This window comes from Gigantopelta aegis, chromosome 9 (assembly GCF_016097555.1).
Source record: "Gigantopelta aegis isolate Gae_Host chromosome 9, Gae_host_genome, whole genome shotgun sequence".
NCBI classification, from domain to species: Eukaryota; Metazoa; Mollusca; class Gastropoda; order Neomphalida; family Peltospiridae; genus Gigantopelta; species Gigantopelta aegis.
Window position 1 is genome coordinate 13,431,934 of NC_054707.1, and position 22,362 is coordinate 13,454,295.

Here is a 22,362-nt window from a genome sequence, read left to right on the forward strand (position 1 = left end):
CACAAATGGCCGACGCAGTGTGCAGTTCAATATTTAGGATATTAAATACATATTGGCGAAGAAGAGACATCGAACAATAACAAACGCCGTGTGAATGTGCCCGGCGTCGGTAAACACGGGTTGGTTTGTCCGGGAAGATGGCCCGTGACACCTTTTTCTCCGGCACCGTGTCGTTTAATTACAATTCATTTAGACGAGAATTGACGAGCAAACAGAAATATCTTGATTAAGAGGCTCCGCGCTCCCTGCGACCTCTTTCAAACACAGCCTGACCCCGGCGCACGTTTCCACAAAAGAAAAGGCGAAAAGGAATTGTTTTATTTTGCTCCGCCATGCGCGCACAAAACCAATTTCAGAAATCGACATCGCTTCGGCCGCGGAGCGCGAGACGAGAAATGTATTTGTTCGGTTTGTTCGTTCATTCACGAGGCTTTTTCCGCTGGCTGCTTGTACGGAGAGGTCGTGACCCACAATCGGCCAATTTGATTGGTTCCCTTCTCCTTATGCACGTATGCTGACGTCACACGCTGTTTCAAATGTCAGGAATGCTACAGATCGTATTTGTGCACACGACCCGCAACAAGGCGATTACGGCACGTAAATATTGTACGTTCGGTTTTTAGAGGTTACTCTTACTGTGCTAAATATAATATAATATCTTAAATATCTTTATTAATAATAATAATTGCATAATATATTCTGATACATAATTAACGTAGTATAATAATAATAATAATAATAATAATAAAATAAGTAGTAACAGTATATTTCAATTGATTTCAGTCCTAAAACATGTTTTAAAATAGTGTCGGTTTTTGTCATGAAGTATTACATATTTACTAAAAATTCCCCCCCCCCCCCCCGAAAAAATAAAACAATGAAAAATAAGTATACCCCTCCCAAAACGGCCAGATTGTTAATTTTTATAATTAATTCGTCTTAATTTGTTCATGTTTTGTAATAATAAAACTTTCTAATGAAAATGCACTGTTAAAGAATAATAAATAAAAATGTACAACATAGAAATAAAAAATATAATTAAAATCAGTAAAAAAAAAAAAAATTGCGGCAATCAAATTACCCTGCAGCGTGAGTTGTAGATTTACAATTTATTCCACTGTTTTGTGTTACGTTTTACCAACATGGCGGCATGATGAAGGCTGGTAGACAGCCATTCACTACGATAAGTTAGGGGTTTATTGACGCCTTGATTGGATTTGTAATTTACCCATGTGGTCGATGTTATAAACAATAATAATATTATGTAAAACTGGTTTAATAAGCAGTCATCATCCACAATAAGAAAAAGCCCCCCCACCCCCAAAAAAAAAAAAAAAAAAAAAACCCCGCAACCAGAGAGCTTTACTGATGACATTCCCCCTGACACCCCCACGAGATAAACAAATATTATTGTTGGTTGAAGGGATATTATATGGTTTTTAATTTTTGTGTGTATTTGTTGCAAACGATACAGGTTTAAAACAGCCGTAGGCAGGCACCAAATTGCCGTTGGTGAGCTTTTTCAAAAGTCTTTAAAAAGCGCCATGGGTAGGCTTAACAAATTCTTAACTTCGAGATGGACACATTTTATGTGTGTTCGTGTATTTAAGTAACACAAAATAACATTAAAAAGGCAGTTTCCAAGAAGCTAATGGATTTTTTGAAAAGTACAAATAAAATAATATAAAAAACGACACAAATTACTGAACCTCTGCCAGCAAAGATTGTTTCTTTTTATTTTAAAACAAAATTAAAGCAAAAAAAATTGAGACATAATCTGTTATAACGTACCACGCCTCTTGTGACGTGACGCGACCCAATTTACCAACACTGGCCGCGCGTGTCTTTTGCACGAACTAATCAAAGCTCGCGATGTCGAGGATTAATTTGCTCCGGAGAATGAAAGACCGTCTTTAGCGGACGGAAGTCTAAGCTATCGTGCCACAGTTCCTCTGTCTGCCGCAGAAATCGACATTCGAATTGAAATGGATTCCTCGGTGAGCATGCGCTGGCAGGAAATCAGTCAATTAATAGCTGTTGCCATGGGAGATGGGACGTCATAGTACCGTTGCGCAATCATATCGTCGTATTCGGCGAAATGGAAAAAGACTATTTTGAGATAAATAAATAATGCTTCCTCTTTCCAATTATAATACTTGTTTTTATATAATACATTTTTAGAAAATAAAAATTATTTATAGTAAAGAAGACTCTGTTGGTTTCATAAGCAGCTTTCGGAATTATTCACTAAGCTGGCAGATTTGCCAAAATAAAACTTACAAGTCATTCAATATTCCCTTGTTTGTGAAATGTAAATATGTACATGATACGTATTATTTTATTAGTAAAGAAAAACAACAAATTCAGTGGATGAAAACACATTTTATAGTTTATGGATTTATAGCTTGAGCGAAGTAAAAAAATAAATAAAAACCAGCAACAAAAACAACATACAAACAACTATTCTATTATCGCTGTATGTCTGAGAGTGGAAATATTAGGAAATCAACATGTTTTCTTTATTCAACCCACCTTTTAGTAATTAATATGCATCTATGATTTACTTATGTGGTCCTTAACCATATGTCCGACGACATATAACCTTAAATGAAATGTGTTGAGTGCGTCGTTAAATAAAACATCTCTCTCCTTCCTTATAGATGTAACAGTATGACGTAATATATATGAGTGATATATATGTATATATGTATGTATGTATTTTTACATTTCTAGATGCACAGAACGACCCGCCTGAAGATCACCGATCTGAACCCCCATCTAATCTGCGTCCTCTGTGGGGGGTACTTCATTGACGCCGCCACCATCGTCGAATGTCTTCATTCATGTGAGTTGTACACGACATTTCTCGCCCTTTCTTTTTGTGTCACTACGTTTATCGCTCACTGATTAATCATTGGTGTCTTTATTAACATTCTCAAATTATAGAAATTTTGTTTTCGTGGATGCAGTTTGTTTTGTTTTTTTGCGAAAAAATATACATTTTATATACATACATACTTACATACATACATACATACATACATACATATAAATAAACTAATATAATGATCACATTGATGGGAATTAGAGCTCTAAAGAAAATGTTAGGTATTATTTGCATGATAGTGAATAACGAAACGTACAAAACAAACTAACAAGTCTATCTCATCTAGCGAAGTAATGAAGTACATTTTTAAATAAGTGATTTTATTCCTATGGAAATTTCGTGCGTAGTAATTGTATGAGGTAAAGACCACCAACCGGGCCGCGGTTTAACAAATCCACTAGACCTCGGTCCTGGCTAGTGAATGTTTGTTCTGAGCTAGTGGAAATCATCAGCTGTATTACTATGATATTGATATTACAGGTGTCCTAAACGATTTATAATGTACATACACCTGTAATAAGCGGTCACCTGTCTAACGCGGCCTACGGACACCTAAATCGGATCCCAAACCGCTGAAATACCTGTATTAAGCGGCCACAGTGTATATATATATATGCCACTAGCCAAAGCTTCTGTGAGGGGTAGTAGTGACTTTCTCAAACATTTATTGAACACTGCTGACACCCACTACACCCGTGATTTGCGTATACATGTAATTTTAGTTTATTACTCTTAAAGCATTGTCCTGTGTGACAATAACAAGTTTAGAAGCACGCCATGTTTAACGAAACCCGCTCGTAGTAATACATTATACATAAAGTCAAGTGGTACCTGGAGAGCAATTACACGATGCTGTCTTGTAATGGTTGATGTGTTTTACAGTTATTCTACCATTGTTTCTATCTGCGGGTGATTTGTTGATGTCATTTTGATAATGTATTCCTTATTCCTTGTCGGGTTATTCATCTCTGTTCCTCGGCGATGACGTGTGACCCAGAGGCGGAACAGGACATATTTTGTGAGGTGAGGGTGGGGAGGACTAACTGAAAAAAGGCACATGAACCAACTCGTCAAAATGACATCCCAATGAAAAAAAAAAAAAAAATAATAATAATAAGCGGCCATTTGAATATTTTTAGCGGGGTCCCAAATATCGTATCAAATGTCGTGGTATGTGCTATCCTGTATGTGGGAAAGTGCATAAAAAGATACACAGGCCAAGAGACAAATGTAGTAGGTTTCCTTTCAGGACTACGTGTCAGAATTATTAAATGTGTGACATGTTTACTCAGCGATTAATGAATCAGTGGACTCTAAAAGTGTCGTTAAACAAATAAGCGTTTTCTTATTCCACCACTTACATCATGAAATACGTATTAGTGGTGCGATAATTAAGGGGTACCTGTGTCGTATTTGGCTATGGTCTACAGGCTGGTAGGTACTGGGTTCGGATCCCAGTCGAGGCATGGGATTTTTAATCCAGATACCGACTCCAAACCCTGAGTGAGTGCTCCGCAAGGCTCAATGGGTAGGTGTAAACCACTTGCACCGACCAGTGATCCATAACTGGTTCAACAAAGGCCATGGTTTGTGCTATCCTGCCTGTGGGAAGCGCAAATAAAAGATCCCTTGCTGCCAATCGGAAGAGTAGCCCATGTAGTGGCGACAGCGGGTTTCCTCTCAAAATCTATGTGGTCCTTAACCATATGTCTGACGCCAATATAACCGTAAATAAAATGTGTTGAGTGCGTCGTTAAATAAAACACTTCTTTCTTTCTTTCTTATTTGGCTATTTGCGGACCTTAATGCTGGGTTTGCTGTCTCAAAATGAGTTTTCATCCTAGACCATGTATGAGATATATTAATGCGTTTAACGGTAATCCCTTTATTTGCGATACACCATTTGCATAATAACAATTTATTCGACATAAACTTACAGTTCATAGGCACACATACATTATGTATAAAATAAATAAATATCACATAATTATACATACACATAATAATACAGTATCCGTAGTTTATCTTATAAGTATACATACATATATTATACATTAACCATAATCAACCATATAGTTATATATTCATCACATAATAATAGATTGCAGTACATTGTAGAGAGTGATACGTGATCTATTATAAATATGAATTATCTTTGCGATATGTTAAAGGCATATTGTCACAGACCACTGACCTATTTAATGGTCTAACAAAGTATTACCTGAACAAAAATAATTTGATTTGTCCCTAAATGTACTTTATTCAACCATCTTCAATAACCACCATACTCCATTTATTAATGATATTTTGTAAAAGTAACTGAATTATGGCAATGGTCCATAATTCAAAAGCTAAAATTGCCGAGAGGTTGACTTGGATTTCACGCCATCATAGTTCAATTAAGGTGATGCGATAGCTAGATTTGGTTTCCAACAATGAATGTAATTTTTATTTATTATCCATTTTTAGAGAAATAAGGTCCTTAAATCCGTGACAGTATGCCTTTAATCCGTGACAGTATGCCTTTAATCCGTGACAATATGCCTTTAAAGAGACTGTCCCGAGTTTGCTGCCATCGTAAGATGTTTTCGACTAATAAAATCTTTTATCGACTAAAATTACATACCGAATGTTTAGACCAATGTCAGTAACCAAACTGGATTGGTCTCGTAATAATATCCTTCATACGTATATATATATATATATATATATATATATATATATATATATATATATATATATATATATATATATATATATATATATATTTATATATATATTCGTGTCAAGGAGCGGGACGTAGCTCAGGGATAAAGCCTCCACTCGATGCGCGGTCGGTCTGGGATCGATCCCCGTCGGTGGGCCCGTTGGGCTATTTCTCGCTCTAGCCAGTTCACTACGACTGGTATAACAAAGCCCGTGGTATGTGTTATCCTGTCTGTGGGATGGTGCATATAAAAGATCCCTTGCTGCTAATCGAAAAAGAGTAGCCCATGGAGTGGCGTCAGTGTGTTTCCTCTCTCAATATCTGTGTGGGCCTTAATCATATGTCCGACGCCATATAATCGCAAATAAAATGTGAGCTTCGTTAAATAAAACATTTCCTTCCTTTCCTTCGTATGAAGGATATAGGGTGATCTAGTACAAACACTAGGTCGATCAGAAATACATTTAATATGCAAACATTAATATTTCATGCGGTAAAAATTTATTTAATGTGCAATACTAGTCATTGAAACGTCTCTGACTAGGATCGATCCACGTTGGTGGGTCCATTGGGTTCATTCTCGTTCCAGCCAGTGCACCACGACTGGTATATCAAAGGCCGTGGTATGTGCTATCCTGTCTGTGGGATGGTGCATATAAAAGATTCCCTGCTATTAACGATTAAAAACATACGGGTTTTCTCTCTTTGACCGTGTCAGAATGACCGTGTTTGACATCCAGTAGCCGATGATTAACAAACCAGTGTGCTCTAGTGGTGTCGTTAAACAAAACAAACTCATCTTTAGGCTGATTGTCGTAATTTCCTAGCACAGGCTCCCGAGTTTTGAGTTGGTGGCAGCGGATTTTAACGGAAATTTTCGAATCTCTATAACGACGTTTATTTCTATTGGCAGCACTACCAAACAGCTATATACGGCTGGGGTTGAAACCCCACAACACTGTTAGCTAATGGGTAGATACAAAATAGAATGATAATTATCGTGTAACCAAGGACAGTCCGCTAAAGAGGTCAGTGTGAGTAAATTCAGACCATACTGCCGGAAAGACCAGAACGTAGATCGTTGAATCCCTTGGCCAATTGAGCCTTCTTTCCGCAAATTAAATCACCGCTAGCAAACTAATGCCAGCAACTAGAGATATTTGCCAGTTATCTCGCTTTAGCACTAAAACAATAGGTGGCGCTCACGGTTAGATCCATGTGACTGACGTCTATTTCCAGTCTTCATTGTGTGTTTTTTTTTATTATTATATTTTTAAATAGTTTTTATTTAATTGATTATTTAAAATTAATATATAACTAAAAATATATAGGGAGTAGCTCATCCAACACCCGCTGTTATTAAAAAACACCTTTTTTTCGTGTGTTCTAGTTAGGTCCAAAGATTATCAGAATCAGTCCTGGAAATTGCAAGTATCACTCAGCATAACCTATTTTTCGTACGCGCATTACTTTTGGGACATTAATTTACATGGTCAAACCACTTTTAACAGGTTACGTAAAATCAAATAGGTCACATACGATGGGATTTTCTTTTTGTGAATGGATTACGCATATTTTCTATTCCAAAGAGACCTGAGAACATGTGTATTTTCTGTTTTTCAGTTTGCAAGACGTGTATTGTGAGTTACCTGGAAACAACCAAATACTGCCCAATCTGTGACGTCATGGTGCACAAAACCAAGCCACACGTGAATGTCAGGTAAATAACGACCGTGAGACTCGGATGCTGTGACGCCATTTCAAAAGACTGTGTCATAACACATCCTTTTTAATGACTACATTTATTTATTAAATACATTATAATATCGATGTCTGTTAATACTGTAGACTGTTTCTGGTAGGGCAAGCTAAATTGTACACCATGGATATACTGAAACTACTATTCCATGCAAGGAAATGTATTTAATATACACGTTTACTAGTTAAAATGGCTCAATTAATAGGAAATCGTTTTTAATTGCTGAAGACAAGACGGTCCCTTTAAAATGCAATAAATAAAACCTGATGCTATGTTACGGATTTACTATCTAGATTGCTTTTGTGAGTACCTTTTTTTGTACTTATTTTTATTTATTTATTTATTTATATATTAAAAAAAAAAAATTACATTGAAAAGACATTTTTAAAGTTACTTTATTCCCATGTCTATTTATAATTTTTTTAAATTTTTATGTTGGTTTTTTTGTTGTTTTTTTGTTTTTTCTTTGAATTCGTAAAATAAAACAATATTCCGTTGTATCAATTAATGCGTCAACACTCAATTCAACATGTGATGATTAAATTGATTGCTACTTTAAATTGATTATAACAAAAGTTATGACGACACATTGCTAATGACTAAATAAGGTCATGGTAATATTTTATATAAATTAATAATTTTATTAACAAATGTAGTAAATACGTCAGTTCCTTTAGTAAACATTAATATTTTGATTTTTATATATACAAATACGGTATAAATGTATTTGGAAAACGAAAATTTCATATTGAAAATATAAATAACAAGAACCACGTGATTACGTTTAATAAAAGACGCATTTGCTTGGTCAGAATTAATTTTTCGTTCACGAGAAAACCAATTAATATTAATCAAGGCCGTGCAGTGTTATTCTTGTATGTTTGTTGCTGAACGCAGCATTTATGAATGTGTTTTCCGCGTGGGTCGCCAATTTCACGTCACGCAATGGAAGTAGCAACTTCTCTGATATTGATTTCTTTGCCCGGCGTTCCGAGTGGCGTCGATTTCTGCTGTTCATTGCCGGTGTCGATTTCTTCGACTGAGAGACACAACTCGACAGGACGAGCGCTGATATTCGCCAGGCTAAGAACTCTTGTTTGTAATTTGCCATACACGTGTCCAGCACGTGGGCTAGCGACAGGTCACGTTGACCTGGCATCGCACACGTGACACCATAATAGTTATAACGGTAAGAATGGGGGATGATGAGGTTTCGCTTGTTTTATAGAGCTGTCAAGTAATTGGACAGCTAAAATATTTGTTTTTATATAAAGCTAAATTTTCCTAAAGTGGCATCTCCTTTTCAAGCGGAGGTTTAAAGATACTGCTACTAATACTAACAGCTACTACTTACTACTACTACTAACAGCTGTTTCTACTACTACTACTACTACTACAAGTAGTACTACTGCTGCTGCTACTGCCTGATACTACTGTTGACATTGGTACTACTACTGTTACTACAACACATACTTCTACTACTACTACTACTACTACTACTACTACTACTACTACTACTACCAGCTGCGTCTACTACTACCACCTATTACTACTACTACTAACAGCTACTACTACAAGTAGTACTACTGCTGCTGCTGCTGCCTGATACTACTGTTGACATTGGTACTACCACTGTTACTACAACAAATATTACTACTATTACTAATACTACTAATTACTAATGGTACTACTACTGCTGCTACTAATACTACTACTACTACTACTAATAATTACTAATAATAATTACTACTACTACTGCTACTACTAATGATACTGATACTATGATACTACTATTGCTAATATTGATACTACTACTACTACTACTACTACTAACAGCTACTACTACAAGTAGTACTACTGCTGCTGCCTGATACTACTGTTGACATTGGTACTACCACTGTTACTACAACAAATATTACTACTATTACTAATACTACTAATACTACTAATTACTAATGGTACTACTACTGCTGCTACTAATACTACTACTACTAGTAATAATAATTACTAATAATAATTACTACTACTACTGCTACTACTAATGATATTGATACTATGATACTACTATTGCTAATATTGATACTACTACTACTACTACTACTACTACTACTACTACTACTACTACTACTACTACTACTACTACTACTACTACTACTACTTCTACTTCTACTGCGCCTTCTTCTGGTTTTGTTGAACTACTTCCATTTGGTTGGAACACATAAACTTAATCCGAGTCTTTGGTTGGGGTGGGTGTCTTTTTCATGTTAAAATAGATATGCTTATTTCATCTGTTGATTTTCGGTTAGAAAGATGTTCATGAAACACTGTGTTTGACTGCGGTAGAATTTCCTACAACTAAGCGAGTCTATAAATATTGAGTATGACACCCTTCCTTGAAGAAAAGGCTACTTCAAGCGTGACTAAATCTGAATTATCATTTCGTGTCCTAATCTTTGTAATTCCCTGTTTCAATCCGTCTGTTCTATTCACTGATCAAAAACATTGCCTTTTCTTTGAAGATGCCGACATTAGAAACGGTTTTTTTCAAACCGACAAATACCAGTACGGTTATTGATTTTGCGTTATGGCCTTACGCGCTTGTGGGTAGATATCAGTCGTTAACCGCAATAAAGCACTCATTTTGACGACTATCATCTGTGATAACCGTTAAGTAAAATGGTAATACGGTGTGTGTTAATTGCATCAAATCTCCCCGTGAAATAAACGCGATATCGTACGGCATCGTACGGCACTGATTCGATTATGGAACTGACGACGATAGGATTATATTTTAGTGGATTTACTTTACCTGCTTACTAACGCCGGTTCGATAGTATCCAAACTGTAAATAAACCAGACTCATCCTATTATTGTTTTATTCATTTCCTAAGCGTGTTGCAGTTAAATTTTAAGGTTAATTTTTTCTCTCTAAGAGCATAGGTTATGATCATGGATACTAAATGGCCGTACATCTAAGGTACACATTTCATTTGTCCAGAATCCGTATGCCCGTATACGTATTCGTAATTAATAAGGTATAGATACGCACACGTAAACGGAGACGCATAAATGGAGTCTACTCAATCTATTTGCGTAGAAAGTGATTGCTACTGATTGCGGATTACGTATACGTATGCAGATTGCGAACACGTGGAACATTCCCCTAACTTTATTCGTTGAGTAACACATATAATGATATACTGTACTATTTTTTATTACAAGAGTCCAAAAGCAATTTACCGAAAGTCGCCTTTAAAGACGTTATTTTTTTCTTAGTGAGTTAATGTTATTACTGTTGTCATGATACCTAAACATTTAACATTGTCTTTAATAGGCTTGCCTTATGTAATAAACTTAGGATATTTACTCGAGCTGTCATTGCGCGTGGAGTGTATAATTCTTCATATGACACGAGAAACATTGTTACATAACGACTACATATTTGACGAGGGATATAAAATAAATATTAAATGATAGATACCAGTAAAATTCAACCTAATAATTAACAGTCACGGAAATGCAGGCGAAATTTATTCGTAGTTAAATACAGTTAACATTAATTTTAGTGAGAATAAAATACCAATTAATAAATAATGTAGTGACATACATACAAAGTTAATATTTAAACGTAGTGGTTAATTCAATTTTATTATAATGGTAGGGAGATACAAATTTAATATTTAATGATACCAAGTTAGAATTCAGTGGCACAGAAACTTAGTATTTAATTCTAGTGAAATACAACTTTAATGTGAGTGATTTACGAATTTTACATTCATCAACTGTGATATATAAAGTTAAACGTGATATTCAAAAGTAGTAATATTTAGTCTTGTTAAGTTAAATGCATCGATACGTAATCATAGCGCCAATAAAGAGGATTCAAACTGTTCATTCCCATTTGGTTGAAATGCAATTTGTCCTAAATTCCTTTTGATCGAACAATTAACAGAATGGTAAGAATGGTAGAAACGCTAATCACCTGAGGGTTACCTTCATGTGGACCAGTATACATTTCCTAATTCGTTCATATTTACAGAATAACAAAAACAAGACATACAGATAAAGATACATGTATAACACCTTAGTGACCAGTTTAGTGAATAATACTTAATAAATAGTTTGAACAATGATGATGATGCAAGTATGTTTGCATGTAGAAACATTCAAAACACACTCGGTTTGATTTCAAATAAAACTTTACATTTCTCAATTAATATGAGTTAATATTGTACCCAGATACACCTCGCTTAATATAATTACTAAGCACTCAAAATATTACAAATGCAAAACAAATTGAAGACATCTCAGTTAATACTAGTTAATATCGGTTAATGCAATTAAATATTTTACCTCATTTACTATTACACGTATTACTAATCAGACCCAAACGAATAGAAGCATGGACATGTAATTTTAAACAAATTGTTTGTGTTTTTAAAGGAAGCAAATATTTATAGTAAATAGTAGCGCGACACACATTGTTAAATTGTAGTAAATTAATTATTAATATTTTGATATTATTATTTAGCATTTTTAATTTTAAACCAGGTAAGGACGCTGCAGGCCAGTGAGGAAGGTCCGTGATTTTGAGAACGGGGGGGGGGGGGGGGGGGGGGGGGGGGGGGGGGGGGGGGGGTTAAAACACTTGGAATATTAGTACTAAATATGAAGAAAGGACACTGTCAGAAGGATATCAAATGTTAGCAGGGACTGGGTACAGCATCTAAAATACACTTATTATTGTACTCACTTCGTAGTTTTGTAAAGTGTACACACGTTGCATTATTTATGTGCATGTTTCGACTTTTTAAAAGGTATTTTATTTTACATTATTTCATATTATTTCATATTATTTTATTTTATTTTATTTAGTAGTAGTGATTAAAAGTTTGAGTGGAGTAAAACGACATGGTGTGGCGTGTGGGATGTTTGTGTTGCTGATTCAATCATTGTGTTTCAGGGCGGACAAGACGCTTCAAGACTTGGTCTACAAACTCGTGCCTGGTCTCTATACAAGTAAGTATTAAGAACATAGTACTGTGTTCAGGCGGGTGTTCAGAGAAAAAAAGGTGGGGGTCGAAAACCTATGTTTTTGTTCAATGTGTTTTTCCGGGAGAATACCCCGACATGTCAGCAAAATTAATGTGCTTATACTTAAGAGTCAGTAAACATTAATTTTATTTTCAAAAGTCCACCATAATTATTGATCTTTAATGACAGTACGTTAATCATTTATTAACATAGATGTAATGTGGTGAATATATATGCTTGTACATCGGTAATATATTATGTCGAGTATATATAATATACATGTTATTAAATATTTAATAGGTATATAATAGCATGTATATACTCGGTATAATATATTACCGATGTACAAGCATATATATTCACTACAATACATTTATGTTTATATAAGTTATATATGTACATTATATATGTTATATATGTACATAATGTACATTACATTTATGTATATATAATTTATATGTTCTTCACAATGCATATTAGTAACATCACTACTGTATATGTTTTATGTTTGAGTAATATTGTAAACTTGTCTTCCAGATGAAATGAAGCGGCGGCGTACATTTTACGCAGAACAGCCCACTCCAGGTAGGTACAACAGGTTTATATATCACACAAAACCTGATACAGTAGGGCCGAATATAGCGGGCGTGAGACGAAGGGGGAAATTTCTTTCCCCAGGGAAAAAAACAAAACAAAACTCCATGTCAGTTTGGTTTAGATGTGTCCGTTTTGTCCGACTTGAGGAGTCCCTTTTTTGTCCTGCCCCTATTCGTTTTGCACTCCGCCCTAACTATTTTAGAGTGGGTGAGTCCCTGAATATTTGTGAATATTTAATTATTGGTACCTTGACTCGTGCTTATAAAACTTGACTCTGGACTCGAATCTTCAGTGACGTTATGCTTATGCGCTGCCATGACGTTAAAGTCTCAAGACGAGTCTAGACTTTAAAAGTTATATATTCAGGTCTCTGAACATTGCGAGAACGTTAGTTTCGTTCAGGCCATGCTTGCGCAGGTCTAGTTTTGCGTAAACCATATTTCTTTTGTTTGCGCGTTAAATTTAAGATTTTCATTCACATTTCGTTTGTACGCAATCCATCGAAATTGGTTAACTGAATTTGTTTTTGCATAACCAGTGAAAGGTTTATGCCAATTTTTCATTTATTCATTTCATTATAACTTATTTTTGTGTTTATATCCAATTATGGTTTAAGCACGCTGTCCTGGGCACACACACACACATCATCTGTCTGGGCTGTCTGTTCAGGACAGTGGGCTAGTTGTTAGTGAGAGAAAGGAGGGTGTAGTGGTCTTACACCTATCCACTGAGTCATTAAAACTCGCTCTGTGTGGGAGTCGGTACCGGGCTGCGAACCCGGTACCTACCAGCCTTATGTCCGATGGTTTAACCACAACACCGAGGCCGGTAATTTTCAATTCTCAGAGGTCTTTATAAGCACATGGTCAGTGGGGGTTTTTTGGGGTTGTTTTTTTTTAATAGAAATTATTGGTATACTAGTATATGGGTGCGTATTTTAAAGATACTTCTTTCCTGCTATTGAAAAGTACCTGACTATGATTCCCCTATACAGCTTTGAGAAGTGTTTTCCACCGTTCATTTCCTTGTTTGTTTCAGACACGCCCAAAGCGCCGAGCGAGGCTCGCGGGGACGAGATGGCTGAACGCGTTATCTACACCGCGGACGAAAACATCAGTCTGTCTCTCGAGTACTGCAGACAGTAAGTACAAGTTGTAGTTAAAAGTGAAAGTTAAAGTTTGTTTTGTTCAACGACACCATTGGAACACATTGATTAATTAATCACTGGCTATTCGATGTAAAAAATTTGGTAATTCTGACACGTTGTCATCAGAGGAAACTCGCTACTTTTTTCCTATTGCAACAAGGTATCTTTTTATATGCACTATCACACAGAGAGGAAAGCACATACTACAGCCTTTGACGAGTTGTGTTGTACTGGTTGGAACGAGAAAACCCCAATCAGTTGAATGGATCCACCAAGGTGCTTCGATTCTGTGACGCACTATTCTTTAAAGACTATGGCTGGGTTTTTTTTATCTTTATTGTTTAGATTATCCTCTTCCCTACATTCGAAGTGTTTGTAATACCACAAAACGCATTTTTCATAGTTTTAAAAACGCACTTAGGCATACCTCTGAGAAGTAATGGGTATGGCTCTATTTTTAAGGGTGTGACCCCGTTTTCAAACCACGTTTCCATTTTGCGTTGAAACTAGGATATGTGAATCATCTTTTAGGACTGCAGGCTCAGGGTTCGTGACCCTGTACAGGCTCCAGCACAATATCACATAAAACGGCTCAGTGTGGAGGTATAAGGCCATTAGTATTGCACAACCATCTATCACACTAATGATCGTAACACCAAACTATTTATTGATCTCTGCTGTGCACAGACAGCCCAGATATATGATGCGTTTGCTCAGAAAAGCGTGCTTGATCCGTAACTGGATATAAACTCGAAAACAAAAATCTGCGTGTGAAAAAACAACAACAACAGAATACCATACGAGTTTGTTACGATGCTATTCTCTGTGTTATTCAGTATATATGACCTTTGATATGCCATGTGCAGAATACAGCTTCATTTTGGGGAATCGATCATACGACCAATAGCACGCCAGGCGACCGGGCTATGACTGAGCCGTCCCTTGCTTTCATAGAATCAGACTCGCCACACGGTTATGGTTTTCTAGATTCTAAAGAATTCGTGTGTTCGGCAGTAACGAAATTTATCGATCTGTTGTTGCTTTATGCCGTACTCCCAACAAGCTGTAGGTGATGGATGGTTAATGCAGGGGGACCAATTCAAAAGCTTGTTCGAGAGGGCGAGCAATCGAGGTCGCAAGCTAGACTGGTTTTTGCGTCTAATGTTAGATGAATGTGGTGTGAGCAGTCTTGTAGCGTGAACTTAATAACAATGAATTAAATTACGTCATGAACGGCCTTTGATATACCAAGGTTTATTAACAGTTCGAGATGTGGATTTAAATAAGATGCTTTATTTATGACGTCGTGGTCTCCCATGACGTTGTGAATGTAAAGAAGATGGTTTATTTATGACGTCGTGGTCTCTGACAGTTGTGAATGTAAAGGAAATGGTTTATTTATTAGGTCATGTGTGTTAAACGTTCTCCACGTACAGTTGATGATGACGTGTTTCGTGTTTCAGTGGTGTCCCGGACCCGAGCGTTCTGCGCAAGATGAGACAGGAGAGTTTCCAGAACGGAGATGTCGATCCAGCCACAGGCGAGGTAAGAAGCATTTGGGGATGCTGGGGTCAGGTGGGTGGGAGGTGGGGTGGGTGGAGGGGCTTGATCAGGAGGTCCTTGACCCACCCTTTTCAAAGACAGTTGTTAAAATTCATCATCCACAATGTACAACACAAAATTTCCCTAACAATGCGTCTCTGAGCATCTTCAGTTAAAAACGATCCCGAGAGACACGCCACTAGAAATAAAACCCTGCAGATCTCAATGTCTTTGGTAGCTTGGCTCATTTGTCTTCAAAAATCTATAATTAATATTTTAAGAATTTTGTGGCTGCCCTCCCCACCATTGCTATCATAGGAAACTGTTGTGTTGGGTGTGTGTGTGTGTGTGTGTGTGTGTGTGTGTTTTATTTTATAGCAGCAACCAAAGTAGAGTTTGTTTTGTTTAACGATACCACTAGAGCACATTGACTTATTAATCATTGGCTATTGGATGACAAACATTTGGTAATTTTGAAATATAGTCTTAGAGAGGAAGCCCGTTGCATTTTTACCATTAGTAGCAAGGGATCTGTTATATACACCATCTCACAGACAGGATAGCGCATACCACGGCCTTTGATATGCCAGTCGTGGTGCACTGGCTGGAACGAGAACTAGCCCAATGGGCCCACCGACGGAAATCGATCCCAGACTAGACACAACCAGTGATTAACAATGAAATTGAACGAGTTTACTAAATGAGTTGTATGTGTATTTTGCATACGGAAATATTTTCCAGGGAAGACTAACGGGAAAAGGGAACATAGATCAATTCGTCAAATGGACATCACAATGGGAAAAAAAGTAAACATAAAGAAGGGGCAATTGAATATTGTAGGCGAGGGAGTGGCGGGTCCTCAGGTTTTCCCCTTTGGATCCACATCTGGATTAATTATTATTATTGTTAAAATGTTAATCGACAGCTAGTATGACGATTCATGCGGAAATATTTCTTAGTACACATGTTCTTTAAAGCCAGTGGTGACTGTACATAGTCATTGTGTCAGCAATCTTAGTAATGATGTACCAATGAACTCTACACTTTATTTTGCACAGAAACGTGATATCCGGTATTTACTGTGTCCGGCAGCTGTCAGTGTGGGACATCTCAAGAAGTTTCTCAGACTAAAGTATGACTTGCCCGTCAATTACCAGGTATGTTATACTGAAATATGACTTGCCCGTCAATTACCAGGTATGTTATACTGAAATATGACTTGCCCATCAATTACCAGGTATGTTATACTGAAATATGACTTCCCCGTCAATTACCAGGTATGTTATACTGAAATATGACTTGCCCATAAATTACCAGGCATGTTATACTGAAATATTACTTGGTAGTCAATTATCAGGTAAGTATTCTGAAATATAACTTGCCAGTGATATAACAAATACGTTATACTGAAATATTACTTGGTAGTCAATTATCAGGTAGGCTAAGTTTTACTGAAATATAACTTGCCAGTGATTTACCAGATACGTTATACTGAAATATTACTTAGTAGTCAATTATTAGGTAAGTGTTACTGAAATATATCTAGCCAGTCATTTACCAGATACATTATACTGAAATATTACTTGGTAGTCAATTATTAGGTAGGCTAAGTTTTACTGAAATATAACTTGCTTGTCATTTACCAAATATGTTATACTAAAATATTACTTGCAGTATGGTATCGTAAATTTGCTCAGTGACCATATAGACTGTACTGAGATTGATATTTTACTTACTATAGCCAACTAGCAGGTGTGTTAGACGAACACTGAACTAGACTTATCAGCCAGTTATCATATGGGTTCCACTATGAGTGCTATATATTACATTAGTACACGCCGAAGTGATTACCGTATGCACAATAAAGGAGATCTGAAGATCGATGTTCATTATCGGTGAGCACCCATTGTGCCATGGCATGTTTTTGTTTTTGTATGAGATATCTTACGATTGCCACCGCACTCCCCATCTGTCTGTTACACACATATACATAAATAAATTCCCCTCAAGAAAGAAAGAAAGAAATGTTTTATTTAACGACGCACTCAACACATTTTTATTTACGGTTATATGGCGTCAGACATATGGTTAAGGACCAAACAGATATTGAGAGAGGACACCGCTGTCGCCACTTCATGGGCTACTCTTTTTCGATTAGCAGCAAGGGATCTTTTATATGCACCATCCCACAGACAGGGTAGTACATACCACGGCCTTTGATATACCAGTCGTGGTGCACTGGCTGGAACGAGAAATAGCGCATTGGGGCCACCGACGGGGATCAATCTCACACCGTCCGCGCACCGAGCGAGCGCTGTACCACTGGGCTACGTCCCGCCCCTCCCCTCAACAAGGACAAGGTCTGGTGTTTTCAGTTCGGTCAGTAGTGCGTGGGTTGTAATAAATTAATAGCAGTGTCCGTATATATGTTATTTTGTCTGTAACAGCTGAAGTGTCGTGAATTTTATCATCTTTATTAGAGCATGTTCGTAACACACGTTATCCCAGAGCCGCGTTTATTAAGACCGAATAAGACAATGTCCGCTAAACTGGTTTATTCGCTTCACGTTAAAACCACTGACCACTGTGGAAACCAGTCAAATAGTTCACGAACGTTAGCTATGCTTGCTGAACGTTGGACTAAGTACGAAGGTACTTTGGAGTTTTGTGATCAAACTCAACGTTTAACAATAAGCAAACTCAGGCTTGTGTGGAGAAAGGGATTTTGGGGGCAGCTCCAAATGAACTTTCTTTTGTTTTGTTTTCCAGTGTATTTTTTTTTTGGAGGGGGGGGTCATGACCCAAGCCCCTTAAAAATTTAGATCGCAATAATCTTAACCACCCCCCCCCCCCCCCCCCCCCAAACCTGCACAATGCCTTGCACACGGGCCTAAAACTAAGTTGTCATAATTTGGGTAATAATGATGTAAATTGATTTTAACATACAAAAACTGGTAAGACGTTTTGTGTGTATTGGAAGTTCCACCTCTTCGGGCGCCTCACCTGTGAAGTGGTCTGTAAAGAAGACGTTCTACGTATTTCGTTATTTTATTAATGACATAACGATGCGTCTGGGATCGTAGACATCAATGACTTGTTTTAAATTTATCTCAATTTCTGTCGGTAATAATAATATATGGCAGACATTAAATTTACTGATCGCTTTAATTACTAGATTATATTTCTTTGGAGTAAAGTGGATTCATAATAACAGCGAAGCACGCAGGTTGTAAATACGTCACGCGCAATTTCAACGGGCGCGATAAGTTCATTGACCTGCCTTGACCTTTCTTTTAATGACGACTACTTTCGTTTGATTAATATTCATTTACTATGTCTTCGGGGTTTTTTTCTTTCTTTTTTTCTTCGTTCTTTTTTGTTCATAAGTAGAGCCACGCTTGGTAAATCAGTTGTGGAGGTGTACAATATATGCAAATTCATCACTAAATTCTAATTTTCCGAGCCGCCGAATCATTGCATTGTTCATTTCCAACCCAGCGCATTACAATGACAGGTTGTGGCCGGAGACGAAGCCATATTTATTTACTATTTAACACCTGCAGCCGAATCGGACGTTAACCCTTTCGCGACTACATTGCAGTATTCTGTTGAGTTAATGAAAAAATTCTGTTATTTAGAAAAGACCGGTCAGTTGATTTTGTAATGGCGTCATTATGTATACGTGTTGTCATTGTTGCGTGTTTTCGACATAATATACATGGCTACATAAAGGAAAAATACAATTGATTTTCTATTGTAGTTTAAAGCATGTGGGCATATTTATTACTTACTACGTTTTATAGATCAATATATATATATATATATATATATATATATATATATATATATATATATATATATATATATATATATATATATATATATATATATATATATATAGTTCAGTTAAAATTACGCCGAATTACGTAGCAGCATCAATGGATATGTTTTAATTGTTCAAGCACTTCGATAGTTTGAGATGTTTAACATAATATTTACAAAACTGAGTTGAGGAAAATAATTATTTATTTATTTATTAATTTATTTATTATATTGTGTGTGTGTACGGTTGTCGGTTGTTTCTTAAGATTATACGGTCAAAGTTTACAAGAATTTCTTTTTTAATTTACAATAAAAGTCTTTGTTATTGACTCATAAAATAATAAATAGATCTATAGCAGTGTTACTGTGAACATTATTTCGATATACGACCTATTGTACACATATGAAGAATAATAATTTGTATATGCTTAAAATCCTGATGTTCTCTTGAAAATGAGAATGTATTTGTGATAATGAAATTCTGAAGCGAAATTAAATAAATTTCACAACAAGAGAATGTAAAATAAACGGAAATTTATAATTACTTAGCCTTTTGAAATAACATAATATAATTTTATTTATTTTTAATAATGTTTGTTTGTTTGTTTGTTTGTTTTTATTTATTTATTTATTTATTTATATTCATTTTATTTATTGTTTGTGTATTTATTTATTGTTTTATTCTCTTGCATTAAGAATTTTCAGTATACATTATAATGTCAGGTTATAAGTAAATAAATACATAAATAAATATATATATATATATATATATATATATATATATATATATATATATATGTATTTGTATTTGTTATTAAACCATGGAACCAGATATTTGAACTTTAGTTTTTAAGAAATGCTATACATAAATTGTCATTGCTTTTACTAATACACATCTATCCCCATGCCTGTTACAACGACGGTTTACAGTGTCAAACTTGATTGATGTAATCAGTCGATTTACAAGTGTACACCATCGGCCCGCTTCCGGTTTACCTCTCCGTTCTCTGGGCAGGTCAGAACGGGGGAGATGGGGGGGGGGGTATGACTTCGTTGTTTATTGACACTACTGGGAAAACCAATAGTTGCGGTTTTACAATAAACCATCTCGGCTACACATGATCGGGTTCGAGGTGGCCGCGCCACACAAAGGGTTTTGTGGGGTTTATCGCACATTGGACGTGACGTGGGATTCGGAGAGGTACTTAGTGCGGGCGGGCGGACAGGAGTGCCGGCGCGGGATGGGGGTGTTCTGGGTAGCATGCACGCAGTTTCAAATATATCATTACCGGGATAAGAAGAGAGCACAATGGAATGTAGTGCCAGTAAGCTCACAAATAAGTCTACTTCATTTTGCACTGTGTGTTACTAGCCCGTATATGAGTGTAATAAATAGCTGCTCACCCAATGAGAACGTAAGTCTGGTAGAAGGTGTCATAGGTTGTAATGTCAGCCCCTATCCCATCGCATCAGCGCACATGTTTTTAATGTGGTGGCTTTTGTTGGGGGTGGGGTGGGGTGGGGTTGGGGGTGGGAGTTGATTTTTAAAAGTGACCATTCAGTTTCCCGAGTTATTGGCCTACTAATCAAATTAGTTGATAAACTAGCGGGCGTGAGAGTAGGAATACGAAAACCTATCGCTTAGATTTATTTCAGGGTCATACGTTTTCGATACGATAAGCGATTGAATAAATTGAAATATATTATAAATACAATACACTGTACATACAAACATACTTTACATTTCTTGTCACATTAGTTTATTATGACCGCCCCCCCCCCCCCCCGACACACACAGATACACACACCGAGACACACACACACACACACACACACACACACACACAGAGAGAGAGAGAGAGAGAGAGAGAGAGAGAGAGAGAGAGAGAGAGAGAGAGAGAGAGAGAGAGAGAGAGAGACACACACACACACAGACAGACACAGACACAGACACAGAGAGAGAGCATCCCTAGGGGGGATTGGGGTAAGAATACGAAAACCTGTCTTTTAAATTTATGTTTGTATCATACGTTTTCGATCGGATAAATTAAAATATATAATAAATGTAATACAGTGTACATACAAAAATAATTTACATTTGGTATCACGTTAGTTTATTAAGAAAACTAAATAATTCCACACCGACCAAACCACGTTAATTTGTAGTAAATGCACATGTGTACAGGTGTGTACAGGCCCCTAACTGAATCTTGCTATGAAACGACGTAACAGATAACTGAACTAGCATTAGATCAGTGTAAATATCTCGTGGGATAACCATGTGACTTTGACGGTCCCGTGTTCAGCGACGGCGAGCGACGCTAACATTCGCGAACCAGTTACGCGATATGATTTGACGTGAAGCTCGTAAACCAGACTCCCGAACGTTTTCCTGCTCGGTCTAGCAGAACTCGGTCCAGCAGAACTCGGTCCTGGTCGACAACGTAGCAGACAATAGCGTTGCACAGATGAGTATCGAAAACGTCTATCAATCACTCCGTTAGTGCCAGCAAAGCAGGACATTACCCTGAAGAGGGTAAATTAAAACCTTAGATTTAGCATAATAGCAAACAAAAATTGCCCTTTTTAATTTAAAAATACCCTTTTTTATTTTCTAGGTTAAAACGGTTGGCCTGATTATTGTTTGTACTGCGATCCCTCTTATTTTCGGCTATGTTAGACCCTGCCACGTGAAAAGTACACGGTAGTAAAGCGGTGTTGTCTATTTCAGATTGATATCTACCACACTGATGAGGGACTTCGCGATTACTACACGCTCATCGATATCGCATACATCTACACGTGGAGACGGGTAGGTCATCTTCAACAATCACAATACTAAATCAGTTTCTATTACAAATTTTGAT

General features: G+C 36.6%; 1 protein-coding gene across 1 annotated transcript in view; it reads left to right on the plus strand.

Moving 5' to 3' along the window:
- Positions 1–22,362, plus strand: part of LOC121380777 (polycomb complex protein BMI-1-like) — a 38,901-nt gene that overhangs the window by 11,402 nt on the left and 5,137 nt on the right. The window contains exons 2-9 of the mRNA XM_041509745.1: positions 2,734–2,845; positions 7,218–7,314; positions 12,317–12,372; positions 12,925–12,972; positions 14,023–14,125; positions 15,595–15,676; positions 16,732–16,830; positions 22,227–22,307. Coding sequence (XP_041365679.1) covers positions 2,734–2,845; positions 7,218–7,314; positions 12,317–12,372; positions 12,925–12,972; positions 14,023–14,125; positions 15,595–15,676; positions 16,732–16,830; positions 22,227–22,307 — 678 coding nt within the window. The remainder of the gene's footprint in view (positions 1–2,733; positions 2,846–7,217; positions 7,315–12,316; positions 12,373–12,924; positions 12,973–14,022; positions 14,126–15,594; positions 15,677–16,731; positions 16,831–22,226; positions 22,308–22,362) is intronic.